The 17,135-nt window shown below is 47.8% G+C and overlaps 1 protein-coding gene across 3 annotated transcripts in view; it reads left to right on the top strand.

The window, feature by feature from the left end:
- The window catches only part of RNF123 (ring finger protein 123), a 53,180-nt gene that overhangs the window by 5,972 nt on the left and 30,073 nt on the right, over positions 1-17,135 (top strand). For all 3 annotated transcript variants that reach the window (XM_071550662.1, XM_071550660.1, XM_071550661.1), the window contains exons 2-21: positions 507-642; positions 1,688-1,772; positions 3,774-3,853; positions 4,814-4,911; positions 6,056-6,110; positions 6,435-6,520; positions 7,264-7,350; positions 7,806-7,873; positions 8,752-8,877; positions 9,634-9,748; positions 10,563-10,667; positions 10,798-10,923; positions 12,109-12,201; positions 12,396-12,469; positions 12,899-13,016; positions 13,513-13,612; positions 14,036-14,097; positions 14,187-14,258; positions 14,904-15,024; positions 15,850-15,951. In XM_071550662.1, the coding sequence (XP_071406763.1) occupies positions 561-642; positions 1,688-1,772; positions 3,774-3,853; positions 4,814-4,911; positions 6,056-6,110; positions 6,435-6,520; positions 7,264-7,350; positions 7,806-7,873; positions 8,752-8,877; positions 9,634-9,748; positions 10,563-10,667; positions 10,798-10,923; positions 12,109-12,201; positions 12,396-12,469; positions 12,899-13,016; positions 13,513-13,612; positions 14,036-14,097; positions 14,187-14,258; positions 14,904-15,024; positions 15,850-15,951 (1,855 nt within the window). In that variant the 5' untranslated portion in view covers positions 507-560. The remainder of the gene's footprint in view (positions 1-506; positions 643-1,687; positions 1,773-3,773; positions 3,854-4,813; positions 4,912-6,055; positions 6,111-6,434; positions 6,521-7,263; positions 7,351-7,805; positions 7,874-8,751; positions 8,878-9,633; positions 9,749-10,562; positions 10,668-10,797; positions 10,924-12,108; positions 12,202-12,395; positions 12,470-12,898; positions 13,017-13,512; positions 13,613-14,035; positions 14,098-14,186; positions 14,259-14,903; positions 15,025-15,849; positions 15,952-17,135) is intronic.

Below are 17,135 nucleotides of genomic sequence, written 5' to 3'. Positions count from 1 at the left end.
TCTGCATTTGTCTCATTCCTTCTCCCTCTCTGTTTTGGATAGCAGAATAATCTAAAAACCTTTTGAACAGAAGATGAGCCAGGTGCATCTTGCTGTCTTAAAGAACACAGAGTGGGAGACAAAGGCAGAAGTGTCTCGTCAGGACATGAGTGGCAGTGTGATGCAGTTGCTGGTTTTGGCAGTGGTGGTAGCTGTGGCCCTGTGCTGGCTCAGTGCTTGTGCTCAGACTTGGTGCCAAGGTTTTTCTGGCTTGGTTCTGCCTGTACTTTTGGAGTAAGGTCTGTGTGGTTGTCTGGAGTGTGGCTTAGTGCACCGTCTGCTTTGGGAGGATTTTGAACTCTTGGACAAGTGGGACTGACAACAGAGTTGGCAGTTAGTTGGTTTTGGTCTCTTGAATGATGTCATTAGTGCAAAGACTCTGGTTATTTGTTGGCTTCTGTTGTTTAATCCAGATACATCAACCTCCAAGAAAGGGAGAAGTGTAAAGGCAGTGTCCTCTCCATCAGGTTTTGTTCTAGGTGTCTGTCTTATGTCCACCCTGGAAGTGGTGCCTGTGAAGAATGACGTCGAGAGGTGCTGGGACTGCTTTCTCAAGGAAGAATTACAGGCTGAGCACTGAGCCAGAGAAGTCCAAAGTCACAGGTATGGGCCTGTACTGCTGTGTGAAAACAGGAGCTCTGCACATCCAGGCAGCGTCCCTCGTTTGAGATCGGCTGCCTTCCAGTTGTAGTTACCTTGCTAATGTGAGGTGTGGTGGGGCTGAAACTGGGTAAATCCCTGAACTGAGATGAGATTTTGGGAGGGATGTGCCTCTAGTACTAAGGACTCCAAAACCTCCTGTCGGAGAGCCTTTTCTTCAGCACGCAGTCCTGCCTTGTGAGGCTGGAGAATGTCATGTTGCCTGCTTGCCATCTGATTTCAGACTTGTCTGATTTCATCTGGTTTGGAGACTTTCCCTTCCAGGATGAACAGCTTGTCAAATTCTCAGTCCTTTTCTGGGAAATTCTGGTACCTGCCAGGCAGTCTGTTTTCTCTCAGAATCACCCATCCAGCACAAGTGTGCTTAGGAGACCACAAATCTGGCATTTGAGGGCACTGTTGCACTCAGAAATAAGGAATGCTGTATTAGTGTGACACTGGGGGTTGTTTAGCACAACAAAAGCAAAGGTGAGGCACATATCATTAAGGAGGGCTGTGAGCCAGGCAAGATGAACTGCATCTGCAGGTCTTTCCACCTCAGCATCATATCCCAGATACAAATCAGAACATCAGAAATTGCAGTAGTGTTAGGAGTTTGTGGGTTTTTGGTTTTTTTTTTAATGAAATCGAATTCCTACCTCCAGCTTTTAGAGTTACTTTAGCTGGAATTAGTAGCACAGCAGGATTCCTGAGGATGTATTTCCACCTGTGTGGAGCAATTTATAGCCTCCCATTTGCTATCTCAGAGCAGCTCAAATTGGACAGAGCCTTTGTTGTGCAGATGCACCCCATAGTGCTGGACTCTGCTTCTGCTAGTGAGGGCAGTAAGGTGTTGAATGACTGCTTGAAGCTGCTTTTCCCACTCTGTTGATCAGCAAATGTGAACATCATTTTCTCATAGTTACCAGTGTGTTGCCTGTACATGGACATTAATGTTTGGGTTTACCCCCTGGATCCCTAAGGTTATTTCCTTTCTGTTTTTCACAAGGGATCGTGAACAGCAGGCTGCTGAATGATTATCTGCATCGAGTCTTTACCAATGCTGATGGGAACCAGCCTGCAGCTGCTTACAGGTATCAGACTTCTCATTCCCCAGGTGACAAGTGATGCCACCCCCAGATAACAGCACTGTGCTGAAAGGAAAGATAGTGCCACACAGTGATCTTTGTTAACAGCACAGCAGCACTGTGTTACAGAAATGACTCTGAGGTCTGCTCTTTTAATGGCTTTTTTTAAACTGCAGGTCTTGCTAAGAAGGATTCTTCAGAATTTTTTGCATGAAAAATCCCACCTACAAAATCACTAGGCAGTATTTTTGAAATAAGAAGGCATTCACCTTACGGTTCCTGTTGCCCCTTTACTTGTAAGGAAGTGCAAAATGCACAGGTGTTAGGAACAGGAATGAAAAATAGGTTCTCAGTGCCCTGGGAACTAAAGGCAAGGCTGTTATTGATACATGCAATAACATACATTTTTCAGGCTGCGGAGCTGCTGGTACTTTTATTAGAAGTCACCAAGCACAAAATTTCTATTTAGTGACTGGTTTTTTCCTGTTTGTTTTCATTTCTCCTCCTCTTGCATCCCAGAAACTTGTAATGTTGGATGAGCAGGATTTCCCTTGCATCCAGCTCTTTTGCCAGAGGCAAGTCAGGCAGGTTCAGGACAGGGACAGTGTGGCAGAACAAGGCAGGCCTGTGGCTCCTGCTGGTTGGCAGCACTGCAAAGTGGCTGGGGTCACATTCCACGGGCTATACTTAGGACTGCCAGCTCCAGTGTGAGCTCAGAGCTGCTATAAATAGCTCTTGGCCCTCTTGCTCTTGGTGAGCTGGGGTGATGGCGCAGGGGAGGCAAAGTGGGTCACGTTACTTTGCCACAAGCTCTCCTGCCAGCAAGCCTTGGAACGTTCCATCTGCCTGAGCATTTGGTTTTTCAGTATTTCTGATTCCTTTGCCTTGTGATTAATGACTTGAAAGCACAGAACTGATAGTTTGTTGGACTGGTCTCTCTTTTTCCTGCCTTCTACCCTTTTCCCTGGACTTGGCTATTTGGTAGAAAGCCCAATAACAGTCACAGAGGTCTTGAAAATAGCATTTTCCATATGAGAGCAACTTTTATCTGTGCCATCTTGCCTTCAGAGGTCTAAATTCCTCACAGAGGAGCTCACTGCAGACATCACTCTGCCTCTCTCCTGCTCTTCTTCCCTTCTTCCAGAACTCCTCCTCCATGCCAGCTGCTGATTAAGTTACTTTGCTGAAGCCACCCTTCTAATGCCTATCCAAACTGCTTCTGTTATGCCACTTCTGTGCATCTTTATATCCATCAGGCTTTCACAAGGTCTCACCACAGTCTTAGGGAAATCTCTAGTCCTGGAATAGTGAGAAGTTGCCCCCCAGATGGCTTTGGAAATGGGAAGTAGGGATAGGAACAACCAGTGACTCACAGTAAAAGGAGGCTCTTGTTCAAGGAACAGCTTAGTAAATTAGCCTTGAAAGAAGAGAACTAGAGGAGGGCAGGAAGTTAAACAGTGGCCCAAAGGAGGTGCATGAGAGATTTTTCAGTATGACATCAAAATGTTTTTAGCTGTTGTCAGAGAGAGGGTGCTGAACTAGCCTGACCTTTGTCTGAACTTCTCCACCTGGTACTGTGGTCCATCTCTCTTCTGTTGTATTACAATATACTTTGGGGAAAAAAATGAATCCTGACCTATGCCATGTTTGTACGATGCTGACTGCAGCAAAGTCATGGCCCACAGTTGGTGGTGGTACAGCTGGTTTCTTGCTGCCATTGTACCACATTACAGTTTTCTTACTGTCACAAAATGCTCCTGAGGAGACTGACTGAAGACTGTAAAGATTCTTTGTAAACTACTTGGCTTGTTCTTGGTGTATTTAGTCCTTGGTTCATTCATTGCCTCAACAAGCTGGGCAGCAAATTCCTTGGATTTGTGACGTGAGACAGGTCAATAGAAGTTCACAGTTCATGTGTCACAGCACAGGACACGTGTCTGGACTGCAGCTCTTTAAAAACTGGAGACAGAGTTTTCTGAAGAGGTCCTGTGTATGTTTGTTCCCTAGAAAGCACCTGACGTTCCAGAACCTGCAGGAGCACCTTGAGCGGTTGCTGGCAGAGGAGAATGGCTCTGAAGACAGTCGAGGTAGGAAATACTGAGTGCCTGTCCAATTTGTGCTTTTGCTTGTGCTGCTTAGCTGAGAAGGACAAGTTGTACCATGAAAGGCAGTTCCCTGGCTGAGTGTTGTTCTGCCTTCCTGTGCTCTAATTTATTGTGCCTTTAAATGCAGCCTGTGTGGGGCTCATCAGCCAGCCCTGGAGCAGGTCTCTTTGCAAATGGAGGAGACAAATTTTCCATTAAAAATGCCATAAAAAGTAGTATGGGGGAAAATGGAGGTATTTTTCTGATAATGATATGCAGAGCCTTTGCTTTGACCAGCACTGTGCAGTGCTGTCCTCAGTAGGAAATGCAGGGGCTTGTTGACAATTTTTACATACTGATCTCCACTGTAGGTATTAATTTTCAGCTTCAGGCTGTTGCCTGTGTTCTTACCAGCATCTGTTTCCCTGAGTGAGGCAGGATGAGGCAGGATACAACCTGACTCCTCTCCTAGAAAGAGGAAGTTTTCTTGCCAGTTGCAATCACAGTCTGATATGTTGGCCAAACATTTGGCACAGAGTTTAGTCTTTGAATTTTGTCAAAGTAAAATTTTCAGGTGATGTGGAAAACTTAACGTGTGTCCTGAAAACTGCCTAGCTGAAACCTTGTGTGTGTGTGTGGCTCAGCTTCGCGAACGAAGATTTGGGAAGGGCTGTCCCCACGTGGGTGTGCCCTTCCAGCCTGCGCAGTGGATTTTAGATGAGGCACAGGGTGCGCAGAACTGGCCCTGAAACCTTGTGTATTGCTGTGAAAAATTCCTTTTAAATTTCACCGGTGTCTCCTTTCCCGAGGTTCTCATGGTCTGACACAGGAAATACTATCTTAATCTTCCTCCCCTGTAGCAGAATCCAGATATTGTTGCAGTCTAGCTACAGGCACTTGTCCGGTGTACTGTTCAATCCTGCACAACCCTCCCTAACAGGATTTCTGCAACTCTTGTTTCAGATCAGGTAGCAGAGGGCCGGCTCGGCCCCTCCACTGTGGTGCTGGACCACACGAGTGGGTTTGAGGGGCTCCTGCTGGTCGATGATGACTTACTTGGGGTGAGTGTGATGAAGATGGTCTTGCAGTACTAAAAGCATTTGGGGCTTCTTTGTTTGTTCTTTGTAACAAATTCCTGTCGCTGGCTTTGTAGCATGTTGTAAATGGAGTCTGCCCAGAAAGCTGCAGGATCCTGAAGGAAATGAGCTCTCTAGGCACACGTTCTAGCAGTACCACTAAGTCTCAGCAAGATTTGAGTGGGACTGTGAGGGGCTCACTTGGCTAAGCAGAGGAAAAGCCAGCAGCCAGCTTTCCTGTCCCTCCCTCCATCAGACTGCCCCTTCTTTCCTGTCCCTTCCTCCATCAGACTGCTGCTTCCTTCCTTCCTTCTGGTCTTCTCTAAAGGGCAGAAAGAGGCTACAGCTGAGGCTTTCCTTTCTCCTTTGTTTCCACTAATTTCCTGCTTGTTGCTTAGCTGATGTTCCTCTTGCAGAAAGTCAGCTGAAAAAAATCCACTGGAATTTAACCCTTTCCTACTTCAGTAATTTCTGCACTCCTTGCACCCCTTCCCTGACCACATGCATCCCTTGCTCCTGAGAACATTCCCTCCTTAATCTATGCCTGGTTTGTTGCCTCTAGCATAGCAGGTTGCCCTGATCTCCCATTTCCCATTGACCACCTGCTGTAGCTTTCTTTGGCTGACCCTCAGGAATGGATTGGACTGGCTTGCCTTTGAATTCCTTGTACGTACCTTCATCTCTTCATCATCTGTCCCAAGGTTGCAAGAGTCAAGACTTAACAGAATTCAGTTCCTGGACAGCATGCAAACCTGCCAGTCCTGAACTTTAGTCTGGACACCTTGAACCCATCATTTTGTTCTAACTTGTCTAGGATTCAGATGTCTTTCCCATAGAATAGTCACTTTTGTGTAGAATTCTGTCCCAGTTCACTAGGAACTATCTGTCCCCATGTTGCCATTGTACTGTTGCCATATCGTGTGATCCATTGGGGTTTATCAAGTACAGATGAGTTGTGGGAAGGACCTGGATGGTTCCCTGGGACCAGTCAACTCCAAGTACACCTGCTGGGATGGTGAATAGCTTTTCATCTTGCTTTGGTTCTGAGAGCTAGGACAGAGAGAATGGGGAGGGCTGAGCAAACCTATTTTTTGCCTGACTCTAAAATATCTTTTGTTTATTGGTCCAGGTGATTGGCCACAGTAACTTTGGGTCCATCAGGGCCACAACGTGCGTTTATAAAGGTAAAGAGATAAACCAGTGATGCTTTGAGAAAACACCCCAGGAGGACTGTGTAGAGAGTTATACAACTAGAGAGCTCAGGAAATCCTGAATATGTTTCAGATCTTGAGCACCATCTTCCCCAGTTCATCCACTGACTTTTCCAGGAAGGCAGAAGGATGAAGGGTTGCATGTCAGAGTGGAGAGGTGGGAGGGGAACCCTGGTGGTGTCCCAAAACTCCTTTGTGTCCCACATTTGTTTCTGTGGGAGCAGTGTCAGATTCAGTTTCTCTTAACAACAAGCCAGGCAGCAGGAACTCACTGTGTGTCTCCTCTTTTTCTTTCAGGGAAATGGATTTACGAGGTGCTCATCTCCTCCCAGGGACTCATGCAGATTGGCTGGTGTACTCTGAACTGCAGGTTTAATCAGGAGGTAGTGTAACTGCTGCACAGGGCTGCTCTGTGTTTCTCCACTGCTTTTTAGGTCAGTGTGGAGCATCACATTGGTGCTGTGCTCCTGCCCTCCTGGCATTGTGTGCCCAGCATACACACTAGAAATGCCAGGTCTGCTGTTTTAAGTCTTTACTAGACTCTCTGGTCTGTGTTCACAGAATGGTGCGTGGTGTGAAAGCCTTGCGCGATGTCTGTGTTGCTGTGTTCTTTCTCACGTAGCCACTGCTACATGTTGACTTTCAGCTGGTGTCTTCTCCAGAAACTGTGTGTGTCTTGCAGCCTGTCTCAGGATGGCCCTCAGCAGCTGATGCTGTGGGTTGTTTTGTCTGGAAGAAGCAGGCCCAGGACAGCTCTTCTCACGCACCAGGCAGGGTGTTTGGTGCTGGAAAGGGCTGTCAGCTGCAGACACGCTAACTTATCACTGCAACATGTGAGAGGGGAGGTGGTGGGCACCCTGAGGGCCTGCTTTGGCAGAAATTGAAAGTGTACCGTGTCAGTACTCTTCTTCTGACCCAAGAATGAGCAGGGATTGGTGTATTTCTCTGAACCAAAGATCACAGCCATAGGATTCACTCCTAGAGTAAGGACTTTTCCCAGCCAGAGCACATGTGATGTCAGCTGCTCTCCCTGTCTGTTGGTCCTCCACTTAAAGGTGGTCTTGCAATGAGAGGGATCTTTTATGCTTGGTCTGGTCTGAGTTTCCTCTTTGCTATTTTGGTGCAGGAAGGAGTTGGAGATACTCCAGATTCGTATGCCTATGATGGAAACAGGGTGCGCAAGTGGAATGTGACTACTACCAACTATGGCAAAGTGAGTAGCTGTCCTCCCGGGAATGGGATGGAGAAGGAGGAGAAAGCAGGTGACTCCTTCTGCTCACTGGATTCTGCTGGACTTTGTGAAATGCCCTCAGGCTGTCCTCCCTGCTTCAATCTGCTCTTGTACTTTAGGGGTACTGGACATGCTGAGTGCTTTGTTTAGCAACCCCAGCAGACTGATTCCCAGCGTAGTGCTGCAGTCAGTCTCTAGAAGGCTCTGGGTCTCTGCATGATGCATTATTGGGATAAATAGTGGTAGAGAGGGGAAAAGATCCCAGTCAGGGGCTTGATGTGTGACTTCCAGAAGTGCCTGAAAATGCTATGTCAGTTGCTGTGAGAAGGAACTCCCCTTCAACTCTGAATCACAAGGAATTGGTTGGGTTGTAGTCTTTCTTCTGATGTGAGAACACCTTGGAAATATGTTTAACCTTTTCTCTCCCTTTTCTGCAGTCCTGGGCAGCAGGAGACATCGTCAGCTGTCTGATAGACCTTGACGAGGGCACCATTGCTTTCTGCTTGTAAGAATCTTATTCCCATTCCCTGCTTTGTTGATGTTTGTGTGAAACATAAAGGTTTCCTCACTGCTCAGCAGGTTGCTGAACTGTATTTCTGCCCTCTCCCCTTTAAGTTCCTCAGCAGTTCTGGCCTTTGCTTTTCTGTGTTGTTCAGAAACCATCTATATGGGTTGTTGGGTCTCCTATGTTCAGTTGAGAGGATTTGGCAGAAAGATGTTCAAGCTACAAAGTCTGTGTAAAGTTTGACAGGATTTTGGAGGGAAGGGCATCTTTTGTGATGCTTAATGCCACACTTGGCAGGGCCACACTGATGGCTTTTGTGGTCAGTGTAGACCTTGCCTGCCCTGAATTCACAAGATGTTGTGGAAAGGGTGATAAATCTCCAGCTTCCAGCGCTCATGCACAATGAGAATTGTTCTCTGGCTCTGGCCTGCAACAAGTCAGTCAAAATTAAAAACTGTTAGATGGTCCATGTCATCTTTTATGGAAGAGTAGATTGAAATCATTATCTTTCATTGCCACCAACATCAAACAGATGAGGCCAAAAAGTCACCTGCCTTTAAAATGTTCCATGGGTTAGCTATCCCACAGGGATTTGGGTTGCCCTTGAAGCTGAGTGGGCTCTGCATGTTGTGCAGACTCCAGTGCCTTCCTGTGCTGTTGTATGAAAATGGGAATACGTCTGTGCCTCCCATGCCTGTTACTCAGCAGAGCTGTGGCATTTGCATTGTGTGCCAGGTTTAGAGTGACAGGGGGCATGACTGACTGATGTGTCCACATTTGCAAGCTGCTGGGGGTGGGAATGAGATATCTGTATTGCTCAGCTGACTTCAGACCCCCTCCTGCTGTGACTAAAATCCTGTGAGTTTTCCTTCTTTCAGGAATGGCATGTCTCTGGGAACCGCCTTTGATAACATCACAAGGGGTGCTGGAATGGCTTATTTCCCTGCCATCAGCCTCTCCTTCAAAGAGTCTGTTGCTTTTAACTTCGGAAGCCGTCCACTCCGATATCCTTTAGGTGTGGGAAGAGGAGGTCCGAAGGGAGAAGAGGCTGTCCTGAGACCGTCTTTGGAGGCTGTAGAATATATAGACCTGACTGCAGTTCACTTTCTGCTGTTGGCACTTGTGTACAGAGAATAGTCAAGGGGAGAAAAAACAGATACCCACTCAGCTGGAGCAGAACTGCAGGACACAAACACCAGTTTCTGAAATGAGAGTTGCTTTCAGCTCTGAGTCAGCAGCTGCTGCTACAGCTGGGGGCTGCCTGTTCCCAGGCACTCCCATCTTGCAAAGTTCTCTCTTCCCAGTTTTGGTAATCCTAATGTTACTGTGCTGCTGAGCCTCTTGGCCACTGGTATCTTTTACTGGTCTCCCAGACATATGGGACCTCTTACATATATTAGTGTTGCCTGCTGCCTTCCTGTGCAAATGGTGAAGCCTGCAGTCCTGTCAGAGCACTCCTTCTTCTGTCAGAGCAGTCCTGGCTGTGCCTGTTGATGGCTGTAGTAGGGGCTCAAGTTGGTCTTTCTGATGAAAACATAGTTTGCAATGAAGAACTGTGGTGTGAAATACTTGCTGCTTGCAATATTGAGGAAGTGGGGGTAAGAGCTTGTGGCTCATCATCCTTTTAGAAGGCACTGTGGTTTGAACTGTGATTGAGGTGTGCATGGGTATAAAGTAAAATAGACACACAGTCTTTCCCTTGCACAAACAAAAGAAGTCCTGAAAGGATCAGATTGCATTTTCCCTTAACACTCACCTACTTATCCAGTGGAAGGTTATCGGCCCCTGCAGGATCCTCCTGTGGCAGACCTGGTGAAGGCTCGGAAGCTGCTGGGCTACTTGAAGAACGTGATCCATGTTGGAATAGATGTGATGGTAGGCCCATGGCACTGGGTGGATCTGAGGGGCACCAACTGGGAAATGTTGTTCTGCTCTTCTCAGCACACGCTGCCAGCTCAGATGTTTCCATACACCAGAGACTCCAAATGCTTGCGTACTTTTGCATGGAGTGTGCATGTCCCTGGAGGTCTTGCAAAATGTGCTTCCTGATAGTTCCAAGGCTTAATTTAAATCATACTGGGTCTTATTGTTCTCAGTCTTATGAAGGTTCATTGCCACTATTCAAGAATTGATGTTTGTCTGGGTCAGAACTTCTGGATTTGATTTTGCACCCTTGAAAGCAGTTTGTTCATATCCTAAACTTTTTAACGATGTCCTGGTGCAGTGATGTGGTGAATTTCTGGCAGATCTGCCTTGAGAACTTTTTGCTGTGGCACTGATTGCTGGAAAACACTGTTTTCCACTAGGGTGAGAGATCTGTTTATGCCCAAAACATAGGGAGAGCCATCTGCTATAGTCTTGGCTTGAATGGAGGCCTGCTTTGCTAGTTGTCCTCCTCTGAAGGGTTTCCCATTTACAAATTATCATGCAAACCGGAACCTTCTTTCAAAAAATATTGCCTAAGTGCCTAGATGTGCTTGATAGTGATATCTGGACTGCACTACAGCTTTCCAGAGGAATAGGCCTGGCTTGTTTGCCATCCTAAATTCTCATGTTCAAGATTTTTACTGCAGTCAGGCATGGAACAGCAAACAGTGGCTGCTCCAGGTCTCTGGTTCATGCAGTCATTGGTGCAGGGGTGGATTTGGCTGGATCCAAGCCACGTGTTTTTCTGGGTTTGTCATTGCAGGAGGGGAAGCTGGTGGAGAAGGACACATCCACATGGCAGTTGCAGGGAGAACCCACAATGCTGATTACATTAGCTCACATCTTCAATTATTTCTCCCCTCTCATGGTGAGTTTTGCCTGCCAGTTACAAGCTTTTGTAGTGCTTGGTTTTGCTCTTGCAAGGCAAAGTGAACCTCAGCTTTCTTTGGGAAGTGCCTGTGCCGTGGAGGGCTGTTGACCTGGCTCTCTGTCTGCAGTGCAAGGTGTACCTGGTGGAAGATGTGCTCATGACCTTCCTGTTGAGCATCCTTGAGCGAGGAGGGGCAGTGGAGGCCCACCCTCTTATTCAGCAACTATTGGATCTCATGTGGCTTCTTATGGAGGTGAGTTGCTACTGTGCTGATTCTTCCCTAGGGATTGCAGGGAGATCCTGGGAAGGGCTGAGGAGCCTTCCCTAGAAAATACTGGTAGTGTTCAGCTTCTTTCCCCTCCTGGTGACAAGATCCTCCTTTTTTGTGATAGACCACCCACTCACCTGGCTCAGCTGGTGAGAGAACTGCTTCACACCCAGGGAATGAGTGTTGAATGCAGAGTAATTGGTATTGGTGAGACTGGCATTGAGTTAACGAGTAATTTCTAAACTTCTGTTGCTGAAGGAACTGGTAATGGTGAAGAACTGCCTGCTTCTGGAAACATCAAATTTATCAATGAGAAATGGTCTCTTGGGTGTTGTTAATGCTAAAGTGTCAGTCAAGGTCTTAAAAGCTGCTGTGTGTTCCAAGAGATCAACCAGAGTGTGTAGGACTGGGGTAGAAATGGGCAGTGCACTCTCACCACCTTCAGCACCACAGGGGAAAAGCCTCCTCCAACTTCCCTTCCTGTCCACATTGGATGAGGTTGCTCCTTCCTGGGACTCTTGTTTGAGGCAGCCACTGGGAAGCTCCTGCTGCTAGAGTGCTTGTGTGGTTACACAGAGCCAGTCACATCCAGGGATCTGCTTGGAGACAGCACTTCTGCCCTTTGGGGTAACAAATAACGGCACTGGCCCAGCCAGCTGTCATGAGAAGTTTAGTTGAAAAATGTCATGACTCCCTCAGGCCCACCATCCTAGAACTGAAGCTGGACACCCTGGTAGGGCTGCTGCGTTTGTGGAAGAGTTGGTTGTCATCCTGCTACTTGGCTCTGAGTTGGGACTCAACAAGACAACTGTTCCATCATCACATTTATGCAAGAATTAACTTTTCTTTCTGGGTTGGTTCTGCCAACACTGGGTGGGTTCAGGGGATATGAGGATGGGTGACTCTGCCAAAGAAAGAGGGCTTGGGACTTTGGCTTTATGTAGATGACTTTAGAGTTGGTTTTACTAGTGCAGAAACTTGTTTCCGTGTAGCAAAGTGATGGCCCAGCTTCTGCTTGGACCCTCTCCAGTGGAGTCAGATAGACACTGTGGGTTCAGAGCACCTGGTTTTTCAGTTCAGAAATAAATACTTCCTTCCAAGGTCACACTCTGAGAGCTGTAGCAGTTCCTGACTACTTGTTATTCTTCAATATATTTCTCATTTTCTCAGGAGTATGAAGTGCATGAGTGCCTCAAGCAGCTACTGATGTCCCTGCTGCGGGCTTACAGGTTCTCCCCCATCATCCCAGACCTGGGATTACAAGTGAGTTGCACTTCTGAATCCCCAGGAATCTGTGACTAGCCAGCTTCTGTTATGTGCCCTTGTGCAAAGGTACATGATGTTTTGGATTTTGCAGTTGTTTGATTCAGAGATGATAGTTTTGTCACATTGTACCTATCAGAGAGTTGTATCATCTTCTGCAGATGGAATCACTTTTGCTTCTCCTCTTTTCCTAGATTCACTACCTCCGGCTCACCATTGCAGTCTTGAAGCATGAGAAATCCAGGAAATACCTACTCAGCAATGTTCTGTATCCTTTGTGTCTCCTCCTGTCTCAGTTTTCTCTTCCCTCAATAATGCAACCAAGGACAATTCAAGGGTCTGCGGGTCCTGGGAAGCAGAAGCCACCCTGTCTTTGAGAGGTCATTTCTCAGGTCTCTTCTGCCTGACACCATTCTCTACAAAGTCCGTCTTTGAGGAGGGGGAGCAGTGCTGTATAGTTCACATCCTACTAACACATTTCTACCTTACTGACCTCTCTAATACCCCTAGAGCGAAGCCACTTTCAGAGCAGTCTAGCTTCATTTTAGCATTTGGGCAGCTGCTGTGATATCTGTGTGGGGCTTCTCCTGGAAGAAGGGAGCTCTGGATCTTGCAGTGGTTGTTTGGAGAGGGATCTCTCACATGCCCTGTGCCTGCTCCCCGTGTAGCTCCTGTGGTTGCTTTAACTCGGCTGCAGTTTTGACGTGCTCCGTTCCGTTGTGTTCTTCTACATCAAGAGCCCCCTGCGCGTGGAAGAGGCAGGTCTGCAGGAGCTCATTCCCACCACGTGGTGGCCAAACCGCTTCACCAAGGAGGTGAGTACAAGTACATCCACCAAGGGGTCTGAAGAAATACTGTAGCCTGCTGTCCCCATCGTTTTCTGATGAGGAAATTGGATGGCCTGTGTTTCCAGCTGCCTTAGCACTGGTGGGTCTATAGAGCTGTGCGAGTACTGTAGCTTTTCCATTGCCCTGTCATCTTTTATGACTCCTTAGAGGGGATGTTTGAGATGTGATGCTCAAAGACAGAAGTGGGGGGACAGTTGTGGCAACAGATTTGGAAGGGAACCTCACAGTGTCTAAGGAATTATGGACTGATAGGGGTGTCCTTACAAGATCTGCTCCTATCTGCTAGAAGACTGGGGAAGGTCTGTTCAAGTGTGCTGCCAGCTGCAGTCATGCACTGGCACATTGTTTCAGGGAGTTTGTGCTCTCTGTTTCACGTTGTTTCAGGGAGATTCTGCTTTCCATATGGCAAGACATTTTCCTTGTGCAGTGGTCTCCTCCTAATCAGTGTCTGTCTCCCAACCAGGGCAAGGAGAGTAAGGAAGTGAAGGAGGAGAGTGCTGAGGAAAGACTGAGGCGTCGGGCGTATGAAAGAGGTTGCCAGCGACTCAAGAAACGCATTGAAGGTTTGTGAGGAAGGGGGGAAATTGCCAAGTTCCTACAACTTTTCTGCAGCCAGGAGGACCAACTCTTGAGCTGTTTCCAAATCCCCTTCACTACCTGAAGTCAGGCTGTGCTGCAGGGGTGGGAGCCAGCCACACTGCTGCCTGGTGGTGGGTTAGGATTGCTAGGACCCCACTGCACAGACTTACAGCCCCCCATCATGGGGCATGAGCAAACCCAAACTCCCCTTCAGGCGCGTTGTTTGTCAGCTGTGGATGAATTTATTGCTTGGTGGTGAAGGAGAAAATTCTGATTAGCTTTCTGCCAGCACTGGTTCTTCCTGGTCCCCTCGGCCTTCTGGAGACAGGCCACTGCAGTTGAGATTAAAAGGGGTAGCTGCACTCCAGTGCTTGTTTTCTGATGACAGACACGTGTCCCCATTTTAGTGGTGGAAGGTCTCCAGGTTCAGATTCTGAAGCTGCTGCTGAACAACAAGGACAGAGGAGGGGTAAGTGCTCTGTGGATCTCTGGCAAGGGTATCTCCACATGAGGGGCCTTTTGAGGCATGGATTTACTGCATGATTTTCCTTCTGCTAGGGAGAAGCTTCCAGATACATCTTTCTAAACAAATTTCGCAAGTTTCTTCAGGAAAATGCTAGCAACAGAGGGGTAAGTCAGAGGGCCAGCCCTCCCATGAGCCTCTGGCAGCTTCAGGCTGGAAGCTCTGCCCTTTCATCTGGGCTGCTTCCAGGAGCTGATCCACTGAGGTCTAGGTATGACAGGGAGTGAGGAGGAGTGAGATCTGAGGCCAGAAACCACTCCTATGCAGTGACTTCTAGGAAAGTGGACCCTGGGGACAGCCCTAGGTGGGAGCTAAATGTCCTTCTATAACCCCTTGGAGAGCATGGATGTGGGGTGCTCTGCCACAGCAGAGCTTTGTCATCCTCTTCACTGCCGGGGTGAGGACTGTTCTGGTCCTGGATCAGGCTGTTGGCCTACAGCTTTGGGAGTTAGGCATCCACTGTTACAGGAACCCTTTCTCCTCCTGCATCTCTGTGTTTATCATCAGCCCCAGCTTGGGTGGTTGAGCGTGTGTTATCCCTCCTCTGTCAGACCAGCTTGTTGTTTAAGTGCCCAGGATTTTCTGGAGGTGGAAACTGCTGTCTACCATTAGGACTGGGCTCTCTATGAGAGCTGGAAGCTAGAGATGCTAGTAAGGCTGAGAACACAGTTTCTGCCTCCCCCATGTGGCCCCTGGGACTGAGATGCACTTTCACACCTGCCCTGATGGTTGGACTCTCATTCTTGCCCTAGAACTTGACTGTGTTGTGCCCACCAGAGTACATGGTGTGCTTCCTGCACCGGCTCATCGCTGCTCTGCGCTTCTTCTGGGATGGACACAAGGCAAAGGCGCCAGCTGCCCTGAGCAGTGAAGGTGAGGCCTGGAGGAGAGGCTTTGAAGGCATTTTTGTGGTTAGGACAAGGTGTGCTTCTCAGCAGTGCTTTCCAGAATGCTGGAGATTTTGTGTTTCTCATGGGTGCTTGAGCCTTCTCTCACTCTGTGTCTATAGTTCCCAGTCACCCTGGGAAATTCATGGTTACAGATCTATTCCAGTTAACATCCAGACCTGAGATTTGCAAAGGGGCACCTGTGCTGTTTGTTAGCTCCCCCTCTCTGCTCTGGGGCAGAGTCCAGTATTGATTATGAGTCTGTGGAAGGGCAGCTCAGTGATCCCACAGTCAAAGTTTAGGGAAAGATATGTATCTGGCTTTGTGGTTCCCAGACTGTGGGATTAAGCAGAAACCAACTCAGTGCCAATTTCTTTCCCGCCCTTAACCCCCACCTTGCCTGTGCTTCCACGATCTGTTTGGCATTCCCTCTTCTTTCTTTAGATTGACCCTTTCTCTAGGCTCAATGAGTGCTTTATAATCCCTGTGGGACTAAGTGTCAGAGCTGGAGTAGCCAGGTGTAGAGCTGCCAAGTTTTATGATGGTCCAGTTTACCCTAGAGACTGGAGGAAGGAAGTCCTGAGAGGGTGGTTGTTGATGGCTTCTGGTTCGCTCCTGTTTCTGCATGGATCTAATACTTGCTCCATTGTGGAAGTCACCTCTGCCTTAGTGGCTCCTGCTTCTATGATGAAAAAACATGTTGCTAAATGTGGGTCTAGGCTGGGCCCTGGGGTCTGCCTTAGGAGGCACATGTGTCTGTGTGGATGTTGTGCATGGATCTTGTGAAGAAAGCAAATCTTCTCTCCTTTAGAGGCGTATGTCCCTCCTCAACTCTTCTATAATGGGAAGGTGGATTATTTTGACCTTCAGCGACTTGGAGGACTCCTATCTCATCTTAAGAAGACCCTAAAAGGTAAGTGCTCTCGTTTTTAATACCTGCATCCAGGTCCTGGCTGGAGTTCACCCAAGAGACATTCCAGGGAGGGAGCTGTGGGTAATGAATTTTCATTAAATTTGAGGAGAGGAGACTTGACTTTTAATGAGGTGCAAGTTACTCTGAAGAAGACAGGACTCCTCTTGAGTGGAGTGTCCTTTAAGTTAACAGTTTACTGTTTGTATCCCTGAATGGGGCATGTGACAGTTGGAGGGGAGGGATTAGTCTGGGAATATCCTCTGGTGTGTTGCTCTTGCTGCACCACAGCTGAGGGCTGGGAGCTGTCAAAGCACTGACCATCAGCCTGGCTCTGCTGGGTGTGAAGGATGTCCAGGATTTACCAGCTGTACCACTCTGTGCAAGGAGTAGAGCCCTGTGTATGTACTGCAGCTGTGTGTTTATATGCAGTTTGTTACTCTGGCAATAAACCTCCAAAACCTCCCTTGAGCAAGGATTAGAAACCCCTTGGCATTCCACTGGACTTGGTTTGAGTCTGCTTTCTGGCTAATGTGCCACTTGCCTTTGCCCAGATGTCTCTTCTTCCCCAGGGTGTTTGCAAGATTAGGACAATTTTCTCTGTCTCAAGGTGATCCTTAGTTTTTCAAAATTAGATTACTTAACCTAAGAACTACATACTCTCCTCTGGTCTTCTACCAAAGTATCCTGGATGGCTTTAAAGACAGAGCTATGGACTAGGGATGAAATTCTTCAGGCTTTGAACAGTGTAGCCATCAGCACAGCCTCTATCTGGCCTGAGGTTGTTTCTGATCCGAGTCTCAGTCCAAATGATTTAGGGATGCATCACTGGACAGCATTGAAGAGCAGGAAGCTTAAAAAGTGGTCTTGGGCACAGAATTTCCTTCCCCACACTATTCCAGACTGGCCCTGGTGGTTGTCTCCTGGTTCCTCAGTTATCCTATTTGTAGCTGGTAGGACCAGGAGCAGAAATGGGTCCTGGGTGAGTAGCACACATCACTGCTTGGTCTCTGTAAGGGCAGACATTTCCATGTAAGGAAGCTGAAGAAGGTGAGTTTGTTCTGATACAACATCCAGCTTTGCTGGCTGCTTCTCTTCTGCTGAGAAGCAGGAAAGGTGATGAGCTTAGGGCTGCGTCATGGGAAGTGAAGGGTGACTCCTGTGTTCACAGCTGCTTTGGTGTGCTC

Source organism: Pithys albifrons, chromosome 3, assembly GCF_047495875.1.
Source record: "Pithys albifrons albifrons isolate INPA30051 chromosome 3, PitAlb_v1, whole genome shotgun sequence".
Taxonomy (NCBI): domain Eukaryota; kingdom Metazoa; phylum Chordata; class Aves; order Passeriformes; family Thamnophilidae; genus Pithys; species Pithys albifrons.
Note: the sequence above shows the minus strand (reverse complement) of the source record. Positions and strands in the feature narration are given on the sequence as shown.